General features: G+C 42.8%; 3 protein-coding genes across 3 annotated transcripts; 2 read left to right on the top strand and 1 right to left on the bottom strand.

Moving 5' to 3' along the window:
• Window positions 1-1291: 1291 nt before the first annotated feature.
• On the bottom strand, window positions 1292-2345 carry cenpx (centromere protein X). Its single transcript, XM_083676740.1, has 5 exons — window positions 2283-2345; window positions 2030-2081; window positions 1859-1912; window positions 1658-1746; window positions 1292-1566 (listed from the first exon to the last, which is right to left on the bottom strand). Exons 1-5 carry the CDS (start codon window positions 2316-2318, stop codon window positions 1552-1554), a joined length of 246 nt encoding a protein of 81 aa, XP_083532866.1. The 5' UTR covers window positions 2319-2345; the 3' UTR covers window positions 1292-1551.
• Window positions 2346-2603: 258 nt separating this feature from the next.
• On the top strand, window positions 2604-6388 carry pycr1a (pyrroline-5-carboxylate reductase 1a). The gene is made up of 8 exons (XM_083677989.1): window positions 2604-2766; window positions 3006-3085; window positions 3210-3280; window positions 3367-3546; window positions 4267-4488; window positions 4744-4836; window positions 5025-5188; window positions 5520-6388. Exons 2-8 carry the CDS (start codon window positions 3019-3021, stop codon window positions 5683-5685), a joined length of 963 nt encoding a protein of 320 aa, XP_083534115.1. The 5' UTR covers window positions 2604-2766; window positions 3006-3018; the 3' UTR covers window positions 5686-6388.
• Window positions 6389-6607: 219 nt separating this feature from the next.
• LOC310810010 (transcription factor MafG) lies at window positions 6608-16065 on the top strand (the record flags this gene model as incomplete). The annotated part of the gene is made up of 3 exons (XM_083677589.1): window positions 6608-6720; window positions 15354-15426; window positions 15610-16065. Exons 2-3 carry the CDS (start codon window positions 15391-15393, stop codon window positions 16063-16065), a joined length of 492 nt encoding a protein of 163 aa, XP_083533715.1. The 5' UTR covers window positions 6608-6720; window positions 15354-15390.
• Between the last annotated feature and the right edge of the window lie 6427 nt (window positions 16066-22492).

The following is a 22492-nucleotide window of genomic DNA, read 5'->3' as shown; positions in this document are numbered from 1 at the left end:
GCAGTGACTGGCATTAGAAAGATAACACACAAGGCAAACAGATTAGAAACTGTTTTATTGATTCAAAAATATATAATGTTAGCACTATTTTTAATAATAACAATATATGCCGTTTAGCTGACGCTTTTATCCAAAGCGACTTACATTGCAGTGAGTGCATCCATTTTTCAGTATATGGTCCCAGCAGAAATCGAACACACAACCTAAGCGTTGCTAGTGCCATGCTCTAGCAACTGAGCCACAGAGGACTCTATGAAATGATTGTTGCCTTGTGGGTATGTGTGTGTGAGTGGCTTAGTCACCCATTTCAGAGTTACATCAATGTGTGGTGAATACATCAATGAAACAACATCACTCAGGTTGGGTATAACTCCATGAATGTCCCCTGGTCTATGTGCAGTGCTATGTGCAGAATTAGAGTAGACTAGATTAAATATGGATCCTCCCGAAAAGGTGCTAGGTCAACCTCAAGGTGTTGTGTTCTTCAGCACCCAGCAGCAAAGCTTTGCCTTCAAATGTCCAAGTTACTTCCAGCTGTAAATGTTTGGAGCAGTTGTAACTGTAGTCATCCATCAGCTACACAAACAAACAGTGTTAGGTGTTGTACAGCTATGCTGACTCAGAGTGAAACCATGCTGCCGAGTCTGTGCTACAACATCATCAGGCGCTCCCAGGTTGGAATTACCCACAGCTCTCACATGCAGACCCAATGGATACCTTCCCTTCTGCTGTGATGAAAGAGAGAGAGCACCTCCTCCTTGCTTCTTTGTTTATTTACCTTCAGAATTACACTCGGCTCTTCCCGGGCCATGTTCCAATGTGTTTTGTTATGTTTCCTTTCAAATGGAATATCTATGCGTGTGGTCTCTGTGGTGATGTTTGGCTGACACATGCACACACATTCACACACGCACACTCCATTCAACTTTTCCCTGTAGCAAAGGTCCCTTTGGCCCATCCCCCCACCTCTAACTAAACATCGCAGGACAGCAAAAGGGAACTTCAAAGTGGCCGGAGGGGGTACTCCTTTTTCCTGGCACTTGTCATCATCTAAGGGACTGGCTGCTCCCCTTATTACTCTAATTGCTTCCAACTGCTCCAGGAGGCTTTGATGAGGGGCGCAAGGGAGCATGCTGGAAGCACCTGTTGTTGCACAGAGGAGCACAGGTGGGAGGTAGTGGTGGTGGCATAGAGGGATGAGGACAACATCACATCATTTCTGTTTCTGATTAATAGTACCAAATGTACATTCAGACAATTACTTTCTCACACTTTTTATGAGGCACGCTTCGTTTACAGTGGGTATGCCCCAGGAGTTTGTAGTCACAGTTTAGATATACTATAAAAGGTACAACTTTTATTAGTATTCAAATTATTGAAACACAACAAACTACAAGGCACAGTAACTGAGTGCAAATGTCTGAAAATGTACAATACAATGGCGTACAGTGCCTCCAGCTGAGCATCTCAACTCAATTAAACAATATTATGATGGCGTGGAATGGAAGACTGTAGGCCAATAGCACTCTGGCTCCATCTTCTGGTCCAACATCAGAAATCCAGCAACTGGGAAATAGAATAAAATAAATCTTTAGAGGGGCTGTGATAATCTGATCATCGATTTGACTTGGGGTTCTGTTTTCATCTCTATCCATACCAGTTGTGGCAGGATCTTTTCGAAGTGCTCTATGTCCACTTTGTCGCAGTCCTCCGTGTCAGCCTGTTTTAGTGATCTTTGTGCAGCCTCTGAGAAAATGATATGAAGGAGGGAATGTTATGATTTTCAGTAATACATTAATCAGTGTTAAGAAGTTGAAAAAAACATACGTCTGCAATCTAAGATTGATCCTATCCTTACCTCGAACAAATACTTTCAACATCTCTGCCATGAGGAGAACCGCATCGCCACTCACTAAAAATAAACAAAGTGATGACATTTGGTACCGACATTAGGTTACAGTGGAGGCTACCCTACATTATTTAAGTACAGTAGAACTAAGGTACATTTACCGTACAGACATTAACTCACGTTTAGTTTTATCCTCCTTGAAGAAGCTTGACAGGAGTTTGCTCACTGTGTCCTAGTAAGAGATAAATAATGACACAAGTTGAAACAGTTTGTGCTGTCAACATAGCACAGCACACACGCTTTCAATTCACATGCTTTCAATTCAACACATTTTCCCCCCGCAACTTCGTTATCATTTATGAGCCTACTTATAACAGACTATGGCTTACACCTTTTACAGCTTTTAATGCTGGACTGACTGCTAGAAACAAACCTTCTTGAATATAATTTCTGAGTCCCTTCCCGCCATGCTTTCCGTCTTCCCGCACGGACTTGAGATCAGCGCGCTCTTAGCAGCGATTGGCTGTCAGACCTATCACCACCCAACATACATTTCTCGACCACGCCCACAGTGTGTACAGAACCTGATGCAACTGGCTTCACAGCTTTCCATAAGAACCCTCCCATCTGTTTACTACAAATGGATACGACGACAGGTATTGGTCAAACATCGCACGAGTCTCACATTTCATTGGACCCTTCGCACGTCGATTTGAGCATCAGCGTAAACTACTGGGCGTGGCAACGAGGAAGCCACCTTAACGCTGTAACGTGGCCCACTGAAGTTGTTTTAAATGTTTCGTGTCAACGTCGGAAAGCGAAACAATTATTACACTCGTCGCAATATCTTCGCTTAGGCGCATCGTCATTGCTTCAACATTCCTATCACAACAACGTGTGATACATATTGGATCAGAGTAAGCAGGAAGTGACTTACTTTCTCGCTTGATTTACATTACTGTTTTCGTTTTTACTTACAATAGCATCCTAAGTACTACCAGGATTGTATTAGTAACATTATCTTACCATATAGACATGAGTGATATAACCTATAAAAGCTGGAAAAACTATGAATCAATATTTCCCATCTATTATGAACTTGAAAAATAATGAATAATCTATTGTTAATATATAATGCATACCTGTACAATTACAGCAGAGAACTCAGAATGAGCGTGGGTTTCATTGGAGCAGGTCAATTGGCCCATGCACTGGTGAGAGGATTCACCGCTGCAGGTAAGTTTAGCTGATTAACGTTTCAATGGAATGACATCTATGAGGCTTATGTATTTGTGTTATTTACATATATTTGCTATCTACCACTTCCGTGGTTAATTGTTATTCCCCCTCTCCTCTGCAGGTGTGATTGCCACCAACAGAATCACTGCCAGCTCTCCAGACACAGATCTCCCCACGGTAGCAGGACTGCGGGTGAGTATAATGGCTAGTTTGGTTAGCTACCTCTGGCTAAGGTAGTGTAAGAGATATAATAAACAATATCTGTGCCCACTATGCAGAAAATGGGAGTCAATCTCACAACCAGCAACAAGGAGACCGTGAACAAGAGTGATGTTCTGTTCCTGGCTGTCAAACCACACATCATCCCGTTTGTATTGGATGAGATTGGGCCAGACATTGAGGACCGCCACCTTATTGTGTCCTGTGCAGCAGGTGTGACCATCAGCTCTATTGAAAAGGTAAGTTTACAGTCTTCTCTCCCTCCTAATTTCTCCTCATATGACAAGCCTGGATAGCAAGGTGAGGCAATGGATCATGGATCATGCTTTGATCTATTCAGCCCTGTCAGACCAATGAAGCAAGAACACTCTGCCGTAATCCTGGCTCCAGATTTCTTTGTCCCAGACTTGGTTCTCCCACACTCTCTCCACCCTGTCTACATTGCTATGGTCTCACACGCCCCTGGGGCAGAAACATTTCAGGCTGTAGCTTGAACACCCTTCTCCCGGCCCCCTTCCGGACTGAAATATCTCAGGCCTCTGCCTTTAGTTGTATGATCTCTCTGAATGTCTGAATGAGAATGAGAAAATACACACATGAGTCACAGTGCACCGCTTGAAATAATCAATCAACATAGTGCCTTAGCAAGTCCATAGACTTGTAAACAGAAGTTGAAAAAAGCATACGTCTGCAATCTAAGATTGATCCTATCCTTACCTCGAACAAATTCTTTCAACATCTCTGCCATGAGGAGAACCGCATCGCCACTCACTAAAAATAAACAGTGATGACATTTGGTACCGACATTAGATTACAGTGGAGGCTACGCTACATTATTTAAGTACAGTAGACATACAGTAGACATTTGGTCAGCCATTGTTGCTTAGCAAAGATAGGATTTATTAGGTTTTCCTCATGATAGCAATGCCTCTGAAGTTTGTCATGGTTACCCCCTGCAGAAGTTGCTCCTGTACCGCGCAGCCCCCAAGGTGATGCGTTGCATGACCAACACCCCAGTGGTGGTTCGGGAGGGGGCCACTGTGTATGCCACAGGCACCCATGCACAGGTGGAGGACGGGAAACTCCTGGAGCAGTTGATGTCCAGTGTGGGTTACTGTACAGAGGTGGAGGAGGACCTGATTGATGCTGTCACAGGACTAAGTGGCAGTGGCCCTGCCTACGTGAGTGGATTATATGGTCAGCGGTTTACTTTGCATGTCTGCAAACATACCACTAGATTGTAACTGTTGTTGGGCTGTTATATTTATGACCATGCAAATGTGCATCAAAAACTATACCTTGCCATAGCGTAGAAAGCTGACTATACCCCATCTTGACAGACCAGTTGTTGTATTCTACCATCCCCACAGAGCCTTTCAAATATTTGTTCGGTAAATATTGTGTGTGTGTGTGTGACAATGTTTGTATGTCTGAAGGCATTCTTAGCTGTTGATGCTCTTGCTGATGGTGGGGTGAAAATGGGTCTGCCCAGGAGACTAGCTGTAAGACTTGGAGCACAGGCCCTGCTGGTGAGAACTTTTTTTGCATTACTTTTAAATGACCTCTGCATTGAATAATAAGTTGAATGTAAAGCCGGGTATAGTTTGCAGGGTCGCATTAAAATGTGAGGATAGGCTAAAAACAGCCGTTTTAGCCCTGGATAGAGTCACAGAAGTCTCTTTGAGGAATTATGCAAGTCTCCATGTCTTTTCCCTAGGGAGCAGCGAAAATGCTGTTGGACTCAGAACAGCACCCTGGTCAGCTGAAGGACAATGTGGCCTCACCAGGGGGCGCCACCATCCATGCCCTGCACGTCATGGAGAGTGGAGGGTTCCGCAGCCTCCTCATCAATGCTGTAGAGGCCTCCTGCATTAGAACCAGGTACTAATTGTACTGGCTGTGTGGCCAGTAGTCTTGGATACAGGAAGTGACAACATGTGGCTTTTCTACATGGCCACTTAATAAAACTGGCACTGATGTGGTTATGGGTTTTATGTGCAAAGGGAATTATGTTCAAGTCTGTCATGCCATACCGCTTTTTACTCTGCTCTTCTGTATGCCTATTTCGGCAGCAGAGGGAGCTAGATAGATACTGTAGGTTTGAACATTTGTGAAGGCATTTCTCTCTGATAAGTCCCATGTCTATGAATTCTATTCCTCAGTGAGGTTCTGTGTCATTATTGATGTGATTATTTATTTGTTTTTCCAAAAGGGAGCTCCAGTTCTTGGCTGATCAGGAGAAGATCTCCTCTGCTGCCATAAAGAAGACAACACTTGACAAGGTGCTGCAGCAGCCAGGAGTTACTGGAGCAGGAGTGTCCGGCAAACCTGGGATCAGCTTCTTCAACAACAGTAACCCCAAGCACAAGAAGTACTGAGTTACTGAGACAGGTGGAAAGATTTCACCTTCAAAAAATGAAATACCGCAATAGTGCTAACAAGCCAGGCTCATAAATGTGAGGATAAACTACTTGATGAGCAACAGGTTAGAATTCTACTCACTCCAGGATAAGTTGTTAAAATGCAGAGGCAAGTGTAGGGTGACCAATTGTAAAGGTTCAAACTTATGTTTTGTAGAATATGTGCCAGACTGAATAGTGCATAGGTCTACTTTTGTACTGGAACTCTCTGTCTACCTTGCTACAAATCATCAGGTGGTTTCTGTTTTACATCCTCATTTATCTGTCTGTATTCTGGTGATTGTCCTTTGCCTGAATGAGAGATTCTATGACCTGACTTCGTTGAGTCCTTAGAGGGAGCAACCACTGTCTTTAAACACTCCTAACAATATGTCATTCCGCTAAATGAGAATAGATTTTCTTTTTCAATGTTACTTTTTTATAGGATTGGTGGGCTATCATGGTGACTTACAATAACTAGGCATCATTACATCAGAAGGTGGAGGTAACATCAGCCATAGGTACAGAAGCTTTACCGCAGCACTGTACTTCTGTTGCTAGATGTCTTATTTTGTAAACAAAATATGTATTTATGAAGCAACCCAAGTGTTGTGCACATGATTTCCAAAGATGTTATGACTTATTAAATATTTTAACCAGAATTGGTTCATTTGTGTCTGAAGTCAAACGCGCGGTTTGCTTTTATTTTCTTGCATGATACAATGTAACATCACGCAAGATATTGCATTTCTTTCCCTACTGAAGGATATTTTGACACAAATCAAATGTATACCCCTTGTGTAGGGCCTTCATGAATGAACACACGTGACCAAACATCATATGACGTTTGGCTTCGGTACAAGAGAAAGGAATCAACAAGGAGGGCACGAGCGAGTGACAAAACGCATGCTGGTCTGTCAGCTATAAATATTGCTTCTTAGTACATGTGCTGTCCATTTGATCACTTAATAGTGGACGTCAAGAGCTAGGGGGGGAAAACAATCTTCAAGTTTGGTGAGTTGAAATTGGAAACCAAACAGAAATATGTTGTTATGCTGAGTGTGCACGCCTTTACCTTCACTGACACGCCGAGCAAGCGAGAGCCATCTCAATGCTGTTGTGTTAGCCAGTGTACTGGAGCTAGCTAACCGCTGTGCTTTCTAGCCGGCCGTCTGAGTTGGATATATCGCTTGTCCGATACTGTAGCTAGCTGCTTCATGAACTAGAGACTTGTTGATTTATGACCGAACGAAGCATGTTGATATCTCTGAAGCCAACAATTGTTCGCGATACAAAAAAAAAAAGCTTAGCGAATCACCGAATTGCAAGTAGCTGAGCATGGGGATTCCCTGCTTAGTAGGCGGGAGTCGGTAAAGTGTCACATGCAAGCGGTGGTGTAATGACAGTTTTGGGGTTGTCGAGAAATGTGTGATCAGAGGTCGCTTGCAAGCAACCTACCCGTACCACACTGGCTCTTTGGCTTCTCGTAGTTTGCTAACTCATGCACATACTGTAACTACAACAAGCTGTTCAAACCTGCTGCTTCATCATATCATCAGCGCCGTGGTCAGTGCGTGCAGAGAGAGGCAAGCGCAAGCAGAAACAGCGGCTGTCAGAGCGAGATCAGGTTGGTTTTCTTATTTCTGGTGACATCTAGCTAGAATGTGAGGCAGAAATGAAACTCTTAAGACTATTTTGCTAATAGACGCACAGTAATTTATAGATTTAGCTTGCTAAATTCCCCCGTGAGACAGAAAAGTTGATTCCGTAGAATTTCCAATCGTTTCGATGGCTTAAGCAATTGTGTTCACCTGAAGTGAGACAGTTCATTTATAGCCACTGGTTAAATTGTAACCAGCAATGTCTTATCAAGCCGCCGTCATTGTTCTCATACACATCACATAGCTTCACATCTTTCGTTTTGTGTTAGTACGATGGCCAGCGAAACAAGATACGGGGATATTTTTGATCATGCTGAATCATCACAATGATGTATTTGGTCGTTTGAGAATCCACCCGAAACATGGCACCACCGGACAAAGGTCTTTTAGGTGGATAAGGATCGATGATGTTTATCAACGAGCTGTCGTCATCGAGGAGATATAATGAAATGTTGTTGATTTGAAGTCCTTTTTTTTTTTTTAAATCATGAAATGATGAGCATGCATGGTGACCATACATCAATTAGTGCCTCCTCTGTGCGTATTCGGAGAAAAACAAAGGATTATCTTTGCAGACAGCGCTGTTATAATGATATCCAGTAACAAAGCAGCATCACGTGTTTTATTATCCATACATTATGTGGTCTAGATCTCGTAAGTCACATTCAAATCCGTTTTTAAAAATGCATGATTAGGTCCTATGCATTATGCATTATGGTATGATAGGCTTCACACATTCACCTTGTCTGTAGATGACTTTAAAGTAGGTCATATGTGCATGATATGTGAGAAGTTGAGAACAGAACATGCCTGCAGCTTTCTAAGTGCAGGGAGTGAAGTAAATGCCTATTTGGAGAGAAACAACATTTCTACAGGCGCTGTCAGTGCTGCAGGTGTTCGTTGTGATTGAATTATGTAGGCCTAGGCTATGCTATGGGGGACCAGCTTGTTTGCTAGGCTACGTTATTTTATCACCTGTGGCCTATTGCTGCTGTCTTCATTTAGTCTGTGGTAGTCACTAAATGAACGTTCCTGAATGTTGCAGTGTGTCGAAGGTTTTTTTTCAGTGGCTGCCACAGCGTCTATTAGTGGTCCCTTTCAATAGCTTTTAGTGCTCAGTGCCATGGTGGGCAGTGAAAATATGCCTTTTGGGCTGCATTTGATTCATTCAGTTATTCACAGTGTAGGCCAAGTCACCTTGAAAACGGTTAATTAATGGGCAAGGGTAAACAGATGGATCTGGAGTGTCTGAAGTTAAGGCTACTCTTTCTTGCTTCGATTTTCAGCTTATTTCATCATCCTCGTTCTTGCAAGCGGGGCATTGAAGTGTGTTTGGTAGACAGCAACAGCCCCACATCAGAAACCCAGCCTTGCAATAAACCGTAATGCCTGTCTCTTCCTCCCACAGCAGGTAACGAGAACAGATGAGAGCCTTGTATAGTATCGTAGCGGGGGGGCATCAGTGGCGTGTGGATGGGGAGTGCTTAAGATCAGCTTCAAGATTTATGGCCACTCACATGGGGGGTGGCCAAGATAAGGCAAGCCTGAATACAATAGAGGTGAACCTGGCTCACAGCTCAGAAACCATTGGCAATTCTCAGGATAGATGGGCAGTGGGGGGTGGAAGAGGAAGGGGTAGGTGGTTGATGAAACACTGGGCAAGAGTACACAGCGCATGCACAACAGTGTCGCCACCAACACCTCAGTATAATGGCTAACAACAACTCAGCTCTCTCAGAGTCATTGTGCTTATTCAGGGGAATTAATTGCCCCTAGAAACACAGGCGTGGGGTTTGTCCACAAAAGTGCTGCTCAAGCTGCATAAGGAAACGGGAAAGCCTGGAGGGAAGAGAAAAAAAAGATCTATAGTTTTTTTTTGTTTAATAGGGAGGGGATGTTGGTGATGAAACCCTTTGCAAGTGTAGTTTGGATGGGGATTGCTTAACATTGCGATATGCGCTGCTGCACTTGTAATAGTAGCACTTTCATCCAGAGAGAGCAAGGGAGCGTGTTAAATGTTTATATGGATTTTAGTTATTTATTTTTTTAAGGGTGCTACTGCCTATCACCTACATTACAGAAATAATTTTCCCACAGTAGAGCAGCTCATTTCATCAACGCTTCACCTACTATAGGCCTGTAGTTGGTGTGCTGCTTGGCAGGCTATGTCTGTGTCGTTTGAATTAGGCACTGTTGTTACTAGTTACTACACAATGTTACTACTGTATGTGACCTGATAGAAAATCTGTTTCAACATGAATGCAACCTTAACTGTGCATCACGTAAGGTGACTGAACCTTTATCCTTGAAAAGCATGCAAACATGCTGTATTATTAGAATTCTTTGTAGCATTTGCCATATGCCTTGCTTCATGAATATCTGCCAAATCAGCCATTCTAAATTGTGCAGACACTCATGCTTTTAACCATCATGTACCCAATTAAACATAAATTGAAATGTGTCATGGTCTCATGTAGGCTACATGTGGTCATTTTAAGGGTCAGCTAGCCTATATTTATATATAAGATGCACTCTCCAAATGTAGTGTAGCACATGGATATTTGTTCAGTGTGTGGGCTGCAATACTACCTTCCTCTGCCAGTGCTATGTATCAAGAGCTATTCCGTTTTAATCAAGCCCTCCAGGCAGAGAGTGTGGAAGGCCAATGAAGTCTCCACTCCTCTCCACTACTCTCAACACCACACAGAATACATGACAGCACTGTACTGAGCTCAGAAATAGCCTATTTTTCCTAACTAACTAAATCAATACGGCTAAAAGTGAAACTATTTAGTTTCAGTCAACCTCTCCTACGTTTTTGCTCATAGTGACATCACAGTAATTCCTTGCACCATATCATTTTGGACATGAATTGTGTGAACTTGTACGCTATGTGACCGTCCTTCTGGGCTATGTGTTGGATAGGCTTAGGCCTAGCTTGAATGCGTTGGCCTAAATAACATTTTGAGTGGAATTTAGTGTACCATACCAAGCGTGCAGGAAGCCTTGTCACTCTTGATAAAGTTTGATCCTTATCTCAAGTTTGTCTTTCCTCTTTTCTTTCTTATCAGGTGGAGAAATTCACTCTATTTCAAGTGTGTTTTCAGTTTTTCTACACTTTAGCCAGCCTTGGCCCATGTCTGAGAAAGACACTTTTTAGAACTGTATATCATATTCTGTATCATAGATTTCTTGGAAATCTTCCTGGATCTGAACTGTTACTTTTACATGTTTGTCTTTCATCATCAGAGCCTCTTGCCTTGGACTCCACGTTCTAGAATTCAGCATTTTTACGTGTCAAGACTGTCAACTGACTTCAAAAGCAATAAGAAGAATAGGTCTCCATGTCCCCATGGATGCAAACAACCACTCATCTTTCCCACGGGAAGCACTAGGCCAATATCATCAGCAAAGGTTCCTCCTACGGGACAGTCCTTGTGAAAGGTGCAATCTAATTTCAGCGCCTGATTTCTGCTTATGTTCCGAAATTTCTCATCACCTCAACCTCTAATGGGAAAAGGTGTTAGCTTAATGTTTTCCCACTATTAATAGCACATCACACTTTCCTTTGAAAGCTGCTGCTGAATGATTTCCTCTCTCTCTGTCTTTGTCACTCTTATTTCATGCTCTGAATACCTAGTAGTTAATAGCTTCCCCCTCCCTTCTCTCTCTGCCTTGCCTACTCTATACATAAATTGACGCCAGCCTCCCAATAACTCTGCCTGAGCTATCAGAGGAGTCTGATTTTTAATTTGCAGTTAAATAGCGCCCGACACATGTAGCTTGTTTGATAATTGACTTCACTCAGCTGAAGGGAGGGGTGATTGGATCTGAATATCTATATTTTTTTTTTCTGAGGATGGGGAAGGAGGGAGTCAAAGTGGTGGCTTCCATCAGGCATGAAATGTTTAAAGAGGCTATCTAAAATGGCTGGGAAAATGCTGAGTTATTTGGACAAGGCATTTTAGCTCCTTGTGTGCAGGAGGTCTACAGGTCAGTGAATGATGTGCAGAATCAAACAGGTTTCAGATAATGAGTTTCGCAGTAGAAGTTTGAGGAAAGGTGGCAACCGGTTGATCATTAGTCAACTTGACTTTCTTTGTGCTTGTCTGAGGAGAGGCCCTGAAGCAACTGCTTGCATATACTGTAGCATTCCTTCATTAATTAAAATGAATAGGCTAGGTTTGTGCTGTTGTTGATGTAGCCTCTAGGGTGCTGGTCTTCAGCAAGTGTCATGCAGAAACAGAGCTGAGTTCACAACAAACAATGTTGAGATTGTAATTGCAGCTGCAAAACCTCTGTCTCCTGCTTCTCTACAGGTCTGAACTGGTTTTAAGAAAAACTAAAGAAGAAGAAGCTAAATCAGTAATGTCAGAGCGAACCACATACTCTTACGATCGATAGCTTACTATCGTATATATTCTAACGTAAGACACTAGCTAGATGTAAGCCTAGTAGAAGAGCTTTTTTCTATGAGCTTTACTGCTGCTGTTGTACATTGGTCGTTCATCAGCATGCATCTCCACTGCCTAGTTTATTCACTTCATTAGGGACCTGCCTATGCCTAGCACAGGGCTGTTTCCTTCCAGGAATCAGCAATGACAGTGTGTGTCTGTGTGTGTGTTTGTGTGCGCGCAAGCGAGCCGCCTCAGTAAATATGCGTACGGTGGTCTGCTCTCAGCATCTGAACAAAGCCTGTACCCCTGTTAGTCCTCAGCCATGCTTAGTATTCAGAGAGCAGACACTGCTGTAATCTGGATTCCAAAGCGGGTTGCTGGGTTTTTTTGTTTGCTCTTATGGCCCTGATAATCTTGTTACACTGCTGTCAAGTGGAGCTGGCTGTCCCCCAGCCCCTGCACCTCCCCAACAGACAACCATTTTGAGGCAGCAAATGATGGAGGAGCCTTGGATCTGCATCCTTGAAGAATTACCTCCCGTGCATTTCTGCTCAACAGCCCTCCCGACCCCCACCCCGGGGGTTGGTGGGTGGATGATGCTGTAACCATAGTTCCCCTGAACAAAGACTCCCCCAGGGAATGGTGTTCAGCCTTGGTGGACCCCTGGAGAGAGATGAGATTGTTAAGCCATGACACAGACTCAAGGCTAGACCCATCATGTTGGATCAGCATTTACTGAATACATTTATTTATCTCACCTCCATCATCGTCCCTCACCTCAACCAACCCCAATCATACACCCCCCCCCCCCCCCCCCATAGATTTAAATTAACACAGGCAGCGTTTGAAGGTTGGACTGATGGCTCTCGTTGTGTTAGTTCAACCTCCTAATTGGTGCCTTGGTCGTGGTCCTTGCTGAGTTCAGTTTATTTTTTATTTTTTACCTGCTCTTCTCAAGCTCCTCCAAATATGTCGAGAGTGCATTTTTTCACAAGGCTGTTTTCCCCCCCTCACTCTTCTCTCCTTTTCACTGGGCGACCACACTCAGCGCTTTCTATTTCCTGTGGGTGTGATGTCTCTCCTCTACAAGCAATCATCTCTGATTCGTCAGCGTTCTTCCAGGCGATTCATAAAAATTCAGCGTGCGCCTTCAAAAGACGTGCACCGTGTCTCCCCCCCCCCCCCCCCCCCCACACACACACACACACAATCGCTCCTGTCTCCTGAGCCGCGGCTTTGCCTCCTGCTCCCCTTCGCTTGGCACACACAAAAGAGGTGAAATCTTTTATGGGAGGTAATACATTTGTGTGTGGCGCAAGGACATTTGTGCCTGCTGTCCTCTGCTGTGAATGTTAAGAGGGTGAACTTGTCAGACGCAAGGGCACTGCACTAGTCAGAACTGTGCAGCTACCTCCCGTCACTTGCTGTTTTTCCTCAATGTGTTTGTGAGATATAAAGCTAGGTGGGGGGGGGTGTTATGGTACAGAATGCCTGGTCTTGGAGTGGAGCAGCTGTGCATTGGACCCTGTCTCTGTAGTGCTGCCACGCCGTGTCATTCGGAGCCGTCTCCTGGCAGTCGGCCGTGCCGACGGCTTGCTGTCTGGTCTGGATGATCTCCACGCGTGTCATATGGCGAGCTTTTGGCTGAACACAGCAGGCCCGTGTCACCCTACAGCTGTGTGGCTCTCAACCTGGCCAAGACGGGGTTGTTTTGAGTAGCCTTTACACCAACTATATTCTACAATCGCCTTGTTTTTAAACGAGGGTTAATGTAGGCAACAAGGATATGCTACTGATCTGTTGAAAATGGAAACACAGATTCCCTTTTTTTCTTTCCTTGTTTTGCTGGGTACAGTAGCAATGAATAATGAGTAGGGTAGAGTATTCCAAAAATCCATGCCTCAATCTATTTGTACATCATCAATAAGACTATTATCCCATTATGGAGGCTATCTGGTCTGCGGTATTCTAAAGTGCTTATTGGAAATTAATCACCAGAAAAGCTGGTGGAGGGGGTTTTACACCTGTTATGTACAGCTGTAACTGGATGGGTTGTTAGATATGCATCTGCAGCAGCATTGAAAAACATTGCTATTTTATTCTATGGGGAGCAGCGATTGAAGGGAAAAGCATAAAGAATGCGAGTCACAATCTGACCCTGTGTTATTTCCTCTGCCTGTGTGATAGTGTCGTATTCAGGTCATTTTTAACAAGCGTCTGTCTCATTCTGTTTGGCTCAGGTGAGTGGTCCACCTGTAGCACCCCTTTGTTGCCATGGAAATGTCCTGGCCGTCTTGGATGCACTTCAGAACAACTACTCATCTTTCTTTTTTTCAACTTCTCTGCTTTGTATGCACACAGCCTGTGGAACACACACACACACACACACACACACACACTTGTTTATGTCTACACACACACACGATCACACACACTATGTAAATCAGCTTAGCCAGGCAATGTGTTGGCTGCGCTCAGCAGGCAGTGGCGGGTAGCTGTGCTGCTGACACAGCTTTTTGTGTGTGTGTGTGTGTGTGTGTGTGTGTGTGTGTGTGTGTGTGTGTGTGTGTGTGTGTAGTAAAGCACTCAGGGCCACCACTCGTAGTTACAAACATACTGCTGCCGCTGTGACGAGGCCCAGCTGGGAAGGATCCCTGTTCCTCTCCTGTCTCCCTCACCACCAGTGTGCTAGCGTTCTCAGTGGATGGGTCCAGTCGTCTCCTGCTGATCTTAGAAGTGAGAGGGGAGAATGCCCCAGGCACTTAGCTTGGTGTCTTGCATTACACCTTCACTATAGGCTAGTCACTGTAGCTACTGTACCCTGCGTATTTATGCTGCCATCTTCCTTTTTCCTGTTCATGTGGACTGATTACATTCTTTTTTTTTTTAAGAATTCAACTTGAGTGGACACAGGCTGTGATTAGCCTGCTGTGTATTGATTTGTTTGTCTCTAATAAATGTGTTCTGCAGCCGACATTGGTATGGGCCAGACACATTTCCGTTTCCTCTCTTCCACTTTGAGGAAATATTTTTTTTCCTAGAAATGTTTACTTTTTCGAGAAATTTATTTTTCCAAGAAATCATTGTAAACTGCTGTAGATCTGCCAAACCACGAAACGCCAACCACTCCGTAGATCACAGACACAAGTGGGCTGTCTGCACAATCTGGCAAATAAGCCGAAATATCCAATCTGCAAACCCGATGTCTCAATCAACTAACTCGTTCATGAACAGATCTCTGAAGAGCTCTTGTTTGCATATGCTTTTTTTTGGTATCATCCTGCTGTGTTAGGCCTAGTCAAAATTCTACCCAGCTAATTTGAGGAATTTAAAAATGAGCGCTATTCAAGTTACTCCTTACGACGGCTGAGCTAATGGGCCAGGTGCTGCTTGCTAACAAGACTTGATATCCCTAACGAGTATGTATTAGTCCTTGACCCACTTTGAGACATTGTATTTTAAGGGATAGGTCATGTTGTACTGTATATATCTGCCTCACCGAAGGGAGCATATACTTTTTTAATCTACCTTTATTTGATGATTCCTTTGGCGTTTTTGTATTTTAATTGTTATTCTTTCTCATCCACAGACCAACCAGCGGTGCAGTTGGAAGTGGCTCTCGTGGCATGACTACCACAAACAAGGGAAACAAAGCCTTGAAGGTAAATTGACAAAATAAGAATTAAGATAAGTCTCTTTCTCTCTGGAATGAAAAGTCCCCTTCCCAGGTATCAGCTTTAACATCGTTCATCCTCCTCTCTCCCCATCCCCCACTGTCTCCCCCTGTGACTCACCCATACATCCCTCCCCCTCTACTTCTCTTCATGTGCCCCCCCCCCCCCTAGGTGAAGCGGGAGCCAGGGGAGAATGGGACCAGCCTCACAGATGATGAGCTGGTGACCATGTCTGTGCGGGAGCTGAACCAGCACCTGCGGGGCCTGACCAAGGACGAGATCCTACAGCTGAAGCAACGCCGGCGCACCCTCAAAAACAGGGGCTACGCCGCCAGCTGTCGGGTCAAACGCGTCACCCAGAAGGAGGAGCTGGAAAAGCAGAAGGCCCAGCTGCAGCAGGAGGTGGACAAGCTGGCCACGGAGAACGCCAGCATGAAGGTGGAGCTGGACGCGCTGCGCTCCAAGTACGAGGCCCTCCAGAGCTTTGCCAGGACTGTGGCCCGTAGCCCTGTCACCTCTGCCAGGGGGCCCATTGCCTCGGTCATAGGGCCCCTCATCCCTGGCGGCAAGGTGGCTGCAACCAGTGTAATCACCATTGTCAAGTCCAAAACGGTGGCTAGGTCGTAGTATCTGGCAGGGCGGCAAAGAGAGTCGTCAGACTTCACTTTATAGTCAGTGCATCATAGTGGAGCACAGGATTGCATATGTGTCTTTTGGGCCCAAACACATGTCTTTCGGTACTACCTTTATCCATTCTAGTAATGCTCTCACAATTGGCCAGCTCTCTGTACCACAATTTCAAACTGCCTCTGCACTAATGGAGCAACACTGTACATAGAAATGTCCTCTATATTTCATGCACTGGAGTTCATGAGGTTAAAGGTCCCATGAATCAAGGTAGACCTTTTGATGCCCAATCCTAATTGATGTCGCTCCATTTGGCATTGGAGTAAAGCTCTTGATTGATTTATATTGTACATTATACTTTTAAATGTGTTTTTTGTTATTTATGATCTGTTTCCTCAAGATTGGCCATGTCAAGTCTCCTCCGTCCCAACACTGGATTTGAATGTTGAAATAAGTTCTCACAACTAGCCACATCCAGTCTAGCCACAAGAAGTTGGCATTATGCTTTGCCCTTTCCTGAGCCTAAACAAGGGACTGCAGAATCCTGAGTTGAAAGCCTGTGCCTGTTATTATGCACTGACTAATATGATGACGAATGAGAGATGGTCTCAAACTCTTATGTTCTGGATGTCTTGTGAGGACCCAAGATGTTATCTGGCAAATCAGAGTAGTTCATGTGATTTTAGTTGGTTGTCTGTTTAAAAAAACAAACAACTTGCTGTTGTGCAGTTGTGTCACTGACTTTGATGAACTTGTGATTAGTCAATATGACTAGGAGATGCAATAATATACGTATGCACTGAAAAATACAAAAGGTTTCTCATAGTTATGGTAGATAGAATCGGTAAAAATGATCATGAGCATAAATTGTGTATTGTGCTGGAGTTGGGAATGCCAAATTCTCCAATATCAGAGAACCTGAATGTTTTTACAGTATCTTAAAATGTTTTGACGGTATAATTTTAATCTGCAAAACATTGAAGACCTAATTTGTGCTTTATAGAGAAAAAATGTTGAAACAGTTTTGTTCAAGAATATTGCAAATGTTGTTTTTGTGTAATTACACGTGGACTGGCCGGTCACATATTTCCAAAAGAATATTCACTCAAGCTTTACTGTTTAATTGTCAAAGTGTGTATTCTAGGAGTCTTTGTCTACCTTAGAGTTCTTGATTTTTATGAACGCATAGAGTATCTTGCATTGTTTATAGAAACACTGAAAAAGAAAACATAAAAACCTGTGATATCCTTTTTGCAATTGTACCAAAAGTGGCTTACTATTGAAGTCTGATAGCTTTTTCTAGTGACTAGGCGCGTACTGTGGAGTAGCGCGTGACGTGATGTTTAAGTGACAAGTTGGCAGTGTCGTGCACTGTATACTGTAGATGTCATGCTGTGCTATTTAAAAAAAAAAAAACACAAAAAAAAACTGTAGAGCTAATCTAGGTGGTGTAAACAAGGTCAATTGTCTTCATCTGTATTGGCATCTGTGATATCTACTCCGCTGGGTGTAATTCAGAAATCTGTTCATTGTTATTACACGTTTATTATATTCAACAATGCAAGACAGATGGGATAAATGACACCCTTTGTTCTTTTTGAACTCTTGTAACTTAATAGAGGAATTGAAGGGGGTTGTTGTTATCCCAACATGATAATCAGTTGACAGCCGACATTTGTACGTCCATACCATTGTCTTCCGACGGGTCCCTCAACAGACAGTTCGGACGCCTGAGAGATCATGCTTGCGCTATCTGACGTGAGACAATTGTGTCCATTCGGTACTCCAAGTGCTCTCTCTCTCTCATGAGAGCCAGAGTGTATTATGTTCATTCTGCACACACGTTAGATTCCACAACACTCTGGTCTCAGACAGGGTATGTCTGAGTTCAACAGTAAGGCATCTCTCCTCTCTTTATTTCTAATTGAAGGGGATGATGTATTGCCTCTCTGGTGTGGTGATAACACAATAACCGTGTTTAATCAATTGAATTGGCCTTGATTTTGATTAAATTGATTGTAAAGGGAATATCCTCACAAATTACCTTTTTAGGAATAAACAAAATCAGAATATTGACTTGCGAGCAAGCATTTTATAAATTCTCCCTTGCAATCCTTGTTGAAAAGCCTTGTCAATTCTTTAAAGGTGTCACGTTTGAAAACTGTAGGCTTTAACTAAGAGGGAGGCCAAGCATGCAACACTGTACAGGTGGCTGGACAGCTGCTCTTCTGATTGTCAGGTTATCTTGGGTTGTGTGAGGGTATACTGTACATGCACTAATTTCCTGCTTGTTTTACTCAGGACAAAACAGGTTGCCCTAAAACCAACCGTTATGAATCTGAGAATCAGGTAGGGACGGCAGCTCTGTTTAATGTTTTTTTTTTTTTTCCATGTCATAAAGGGCTTTAGTTCACACTTAGAAAGAGACATGGGAAGATCTCTTAGATTAACAATCAGAAACTGCTGCCAGCAAATGCGTCTTATTTAAAAGTATCCTTGAAATGACTAACATAATATAGGTATTAAATACCGGTTCACAGGAATCTTATTTTTCTGCAGGTTAGAACTTGTTTAGAGGAATTTTAAGATTGGGAAGCAAAGACAACTTTGTCAAATGAGCCAGTAACTTCAAAGATTCCGAACATTGTGTCTGAACTGTCACTCTTCCCTCTCTCAAAGCTACTGTACGAACAGCTCTGACTCCACATAAGACCAGGGCTCTGATAATACTGTATGTATGAGCAAACATCCTCACTTTGTCTCCTTAACATGCCTAGATATTTACATTGACTGGTTACCTGTGGAAAATATATATATCTAATTCTTGACATAGCCCAGTATTGATGTTGGCGTCCTATAATTGCTGTGGCAGTCTTGTGGCGTGAACCTTTCTGTGAAGTGTCTTTAAGGTGTTCAAATAACACCCTTGACGGTACTCCCATATCTCCACTAGAGATGAGATGAGACACACACACACACACACACACACACAGGTGTATAGTAGTACAGGTGTATGTAGCTACTGTAGGTAGTATTGACAGTTGTGGAAAAAGTGACCCTTATACATATGCAACTCAGTGGACAGGTGTGAGAGAGTAGAGCTATGAGTAATCTGTTGTTAAAGTGACTGTTCTATCATTTTATACCGATTTGTGTTGTTTTGTAAGTTCCTTGTAAAGGTTTGTTTGTTCTTTTTACCCAGTTTGTTTACTTCTTCCCCACATGGAACAGCAGTTGGCTTGAGATTTAGTTGGTTAAAAGGGCAATCTGGGATTCAACCAAGAAACAAAGCTGTGACCTTGCCACTTTTTTTTTGGTAAACAGCTGAGGGATGGGGCTCAAGAAATGTAACTACTGGCTGCAATGATTGACCATCCATGAGACCAGGATTTTAAGCTATACAGCGTTTGTTTACAGTTACATTGTTTACAAACAATGGAATAAAACAATCATATATTTCAGTTTCTGATGGGATAAGATGGCCATAAAACATTAATTTAAAGTTTGAAAATAGAAACCAATCCCAGATTGCCCCTTTTTATAGATATGTATTTTTACTTCTCCGTAAAGGAACTCTAGGGAAAGTAGCCTTACGCCTAAACCAAGCCCTTTTCAATCTCATAGAGTACACTCTCAGATCTTTGTGAATGAAAAAGTATGTAGAGGGCAGGGTGGAAGTTACCCCTGGTATTATGATCGCCCAGGACACTCAATTGAAACTTTAGGGTCACTTGCAATTTCTGTTCTCATTTGTGGTTTAAAAGTTATATTTCTACCATGCTGCTAATCTAGTCATTACTGTGCATTGTTTGCTGAAACATACCTGAATGCCATTTTATTTCTCATTGTTTGCTAAATATGTATTTGGTATTGATCTTATCAACACTATTTTGTTCTGCAGAACTTCTTTTTACTTGGTTATGGCTTTTTGTTTACAAGCGATATGTATTAGAGAGGAAAATAACTTATCAGCACTTGTGTGACAATTTACTAGCTCTAGAGAAATAAGGCTTTTTCATCAAATGATGCTTGGTGAACAGTTGACTGTGCAGGTTTTATCTTACTCCTCAGAGTAGGTCTATGTTTCAAAGGTATATAGTCTGAAAATAAAGTGTTTGAATGGTGTATAAAAGTTATTAATCTGTTTTGTTATTTTTCTGTATGGGTTGTAATAAAATATTCCAGTACTTTGTATTGAAACAGAGAATAGTTAATTGTAACTATTTATAAATTAAATTATTGTACTTTTTGCAATTTGTAGATAGTATTATGATGTATTCATATATAATAACTGTGGATTTAACCGTGATTCTCTGAGGTGTCTAAGTTATTAATGTATATACTGTATGTTTGTTGATACAGCTTACTTTATTTTCTATATGACCAATAAAGAGGTTTTGAAAAAGATCATGAGTCCCTCTGTCTTTGGTGGCCCAGGCACTGTTAAAATGGGGGTTTGTCATGTTCTGTAGCGTCATTGACCCATTTTCAAACTTGTAAAAATAAACTGGCGGGGAAGGCATTTTGCAGTCCAGGGTGGGTTTTAGGAGACGGCGATCATTTAGATGGCACGATTTCTTTTTCTGTGATCCAAAAAAAGCTGTCGGGCGACCCAGTTTGACTAACCTCAGTGGACACATTTTTGGCCCAACACGAGTAAAACATTAGAGTCATGAAGGATGTCTAGGTGTGCCTGTCCTAGATTAGGAAGAGTAGTGAGTTAGTCATCTCTACTCCCTCTGGGGCTCCTGGAGCCCCTCTGTCTCAATGCGCTTCATCAAGCATCACCCAGCTCATGAATGCCTGTACCTCTGCTTGCATCTTAAACCCATCAGGGGGATAGACTTGGTCAGGAAAGGACTTATGGTTCGAGAAAAACTGCAAACTTTGTCCTACAGGGCACAGATGCAAACCACTCTTCCTAAACCCCACTTAGTCTCTGAGGCCCTTGCATTTACTGTATGCACTCACTCAGTCACGCAACCCATCTTGGTTCTTTGCGCAGTATATGTCTCTTGTCTTTATCAAAGAAACGCATACAGGTCTTTCTGACCTGTGCCTCATAAAATGCCCCCACTCCTCCCTCCGATGGCTGCCCCAGACAGCTCGATGGCCCCTGAAGAGTTGATTAATTTGGCGGGTAGGGTTAAGGTGAGCTGGTGGGCAATCTAGGACAGCATTCTTCATCCTCACCCACTTCTGCAGCAGGTGCCTGCCCCAGTTCTTAGGCCGCAGCCAACTACACAATTAATGTAAGCATCGGTATCAGCAAGGCTTTCATTTACCATGCCTGGGCCTACTCTGCCAAGGTTTGGCATGGTGCTCTACTCTCCAAATGTCAGTTTTAGAGGACAAATCTATTTATATGAGTTGTGAGAGGGCATCCACATTGCCTACAAGCTATATTTCCTCTGTTCCTTTTTTCACTTGTGTGTCCTAACATTTATTTTGATACTAAGTTGTATTTGAAGTTGTTTGTCAAATCAGGTGTATAAGGGCTTCAATTTTGCTACATTGTTTGATGTACTACTACAGCAATAAAAATGATGGACAGTTCAATCATAATGGGCTATCAACAAGGGTAATGGTGAAACTGTGGTATCATTCATGGTGCTTTGGAAACACACAATTAGTCCACGTAATCATCATTTTTGGCATGAGTTACACTACCCTACACTGACTGATTACCTTCTTGCTGTCTACGGTCTGGTAAAATATGATGGAGCTGTACTCCCTCTGCTGGTAATTCTGCGTAAAGGGATCTTTCTTGTGTTGTGTAGTAGCAGTACAATCGATTTTCGACAAGGTGGCGCCAAATATTTTTCCAACAGGGAAGGAATCCCTGGCTATGAGCATGATATCCTCTACCAGATGGGCTGATGATGGACGCTTCATAACTCCACTTGCGCTTGACCCCCGCTTATCACTCATTTTATTGCATAGATTGACAAAATAAGTGAACACATCATAGCCTACATTATGTAGAGCATTTCCTTCCTATAGCTTATGAATCATTCATCATTCAATCCATGCACACGCCATACAACACGTTTTGTTAGGCCTTTATGAGCATTTTATTACACATATGTTTCGTTCAAAATAATAATCGAAAGACCAAATCAGATCTAATTACTTTTACCAAAAGGTAGGCCTAATGGTATATTTTCAGAGCATCATCTCTGGGCCATATAATTTAATAGGCTATACTATGCAGAATAGTGAAATACAATGCAAGTGTACAGGCAGATGATCAGCTATATATTTGGTTACATTGTATCTATATTTTAAGCACATGATTACAGTGTGAATCCAAATGCAGTCACATGACAGTGGAACATGCCTTGATTATGTAACAATATGTCTGCGATCCACTCGCAGTCATCGTACGATTCCGTGCCATATGACGCCACTTCCCCGGCAAAGGAGG

The sequence above is a fragment of the Argentina silus genome, assembly GCF_951799395.1.
Source record: "Argentina silus genome assembly, chromosome: 9".
NCBI classification, from domain to species: domain Eukaryota; kingdom Metazoa; phylum Chordata; class Actinopteri; order Argentiniformes; family Argentinidae; genus Argentina; species Argentina silus.
This window is presented reverse-complemented; position numbering and strand designations above follow the sequence as displayed.

Excerpts from the sequence above, each read along its gene's own strand:
- pycr1a (XM_083677989.1), top strand. The coding sequence starts at position 3,019 with ATGAGCGTGGGTTTCATTGGAGCAGGTCAATTGGCCCATGCACTGGTG. Across the intron at positions 3,281-3,366 it reads CCACGGTAGCAGGACTGCGG|AAAATGGGAGTCAATCTCAC; the intron begins GTGAGTATAATG and ends CCCACTATGCAG. Across the intron at positions 4,837-5,024 it reads TTGGAGCACAGGCCCTGCTG|GGAGCAGCGAAAATGCTGTT; the intron begins GTGAGAACTTTT and ends TCTTTTCCCTAG.
- cenpx (XM_083676740.1), bottom strand. The coding sequence starts at position 2,318 with ATGGCGGGAAGGGACTCAGAAATTATATTCAAGAAG. Across the intron at positions 2,082-2,282 it reads CAGAAATTATATTCAAGAAG|GACACAGTGAGCAAACTCCT; the intron begins GTTTGTTTCTAG and ends ATCTCTTACTAG. Across the intron at positions 1,913-2,029 it reads CAAGGAGGATAAAACTAAAC|TGAGTGGCGATGCGGTTCTC; the intron begins GTGAGTTAATGT and ends GTTTATTTTTAG.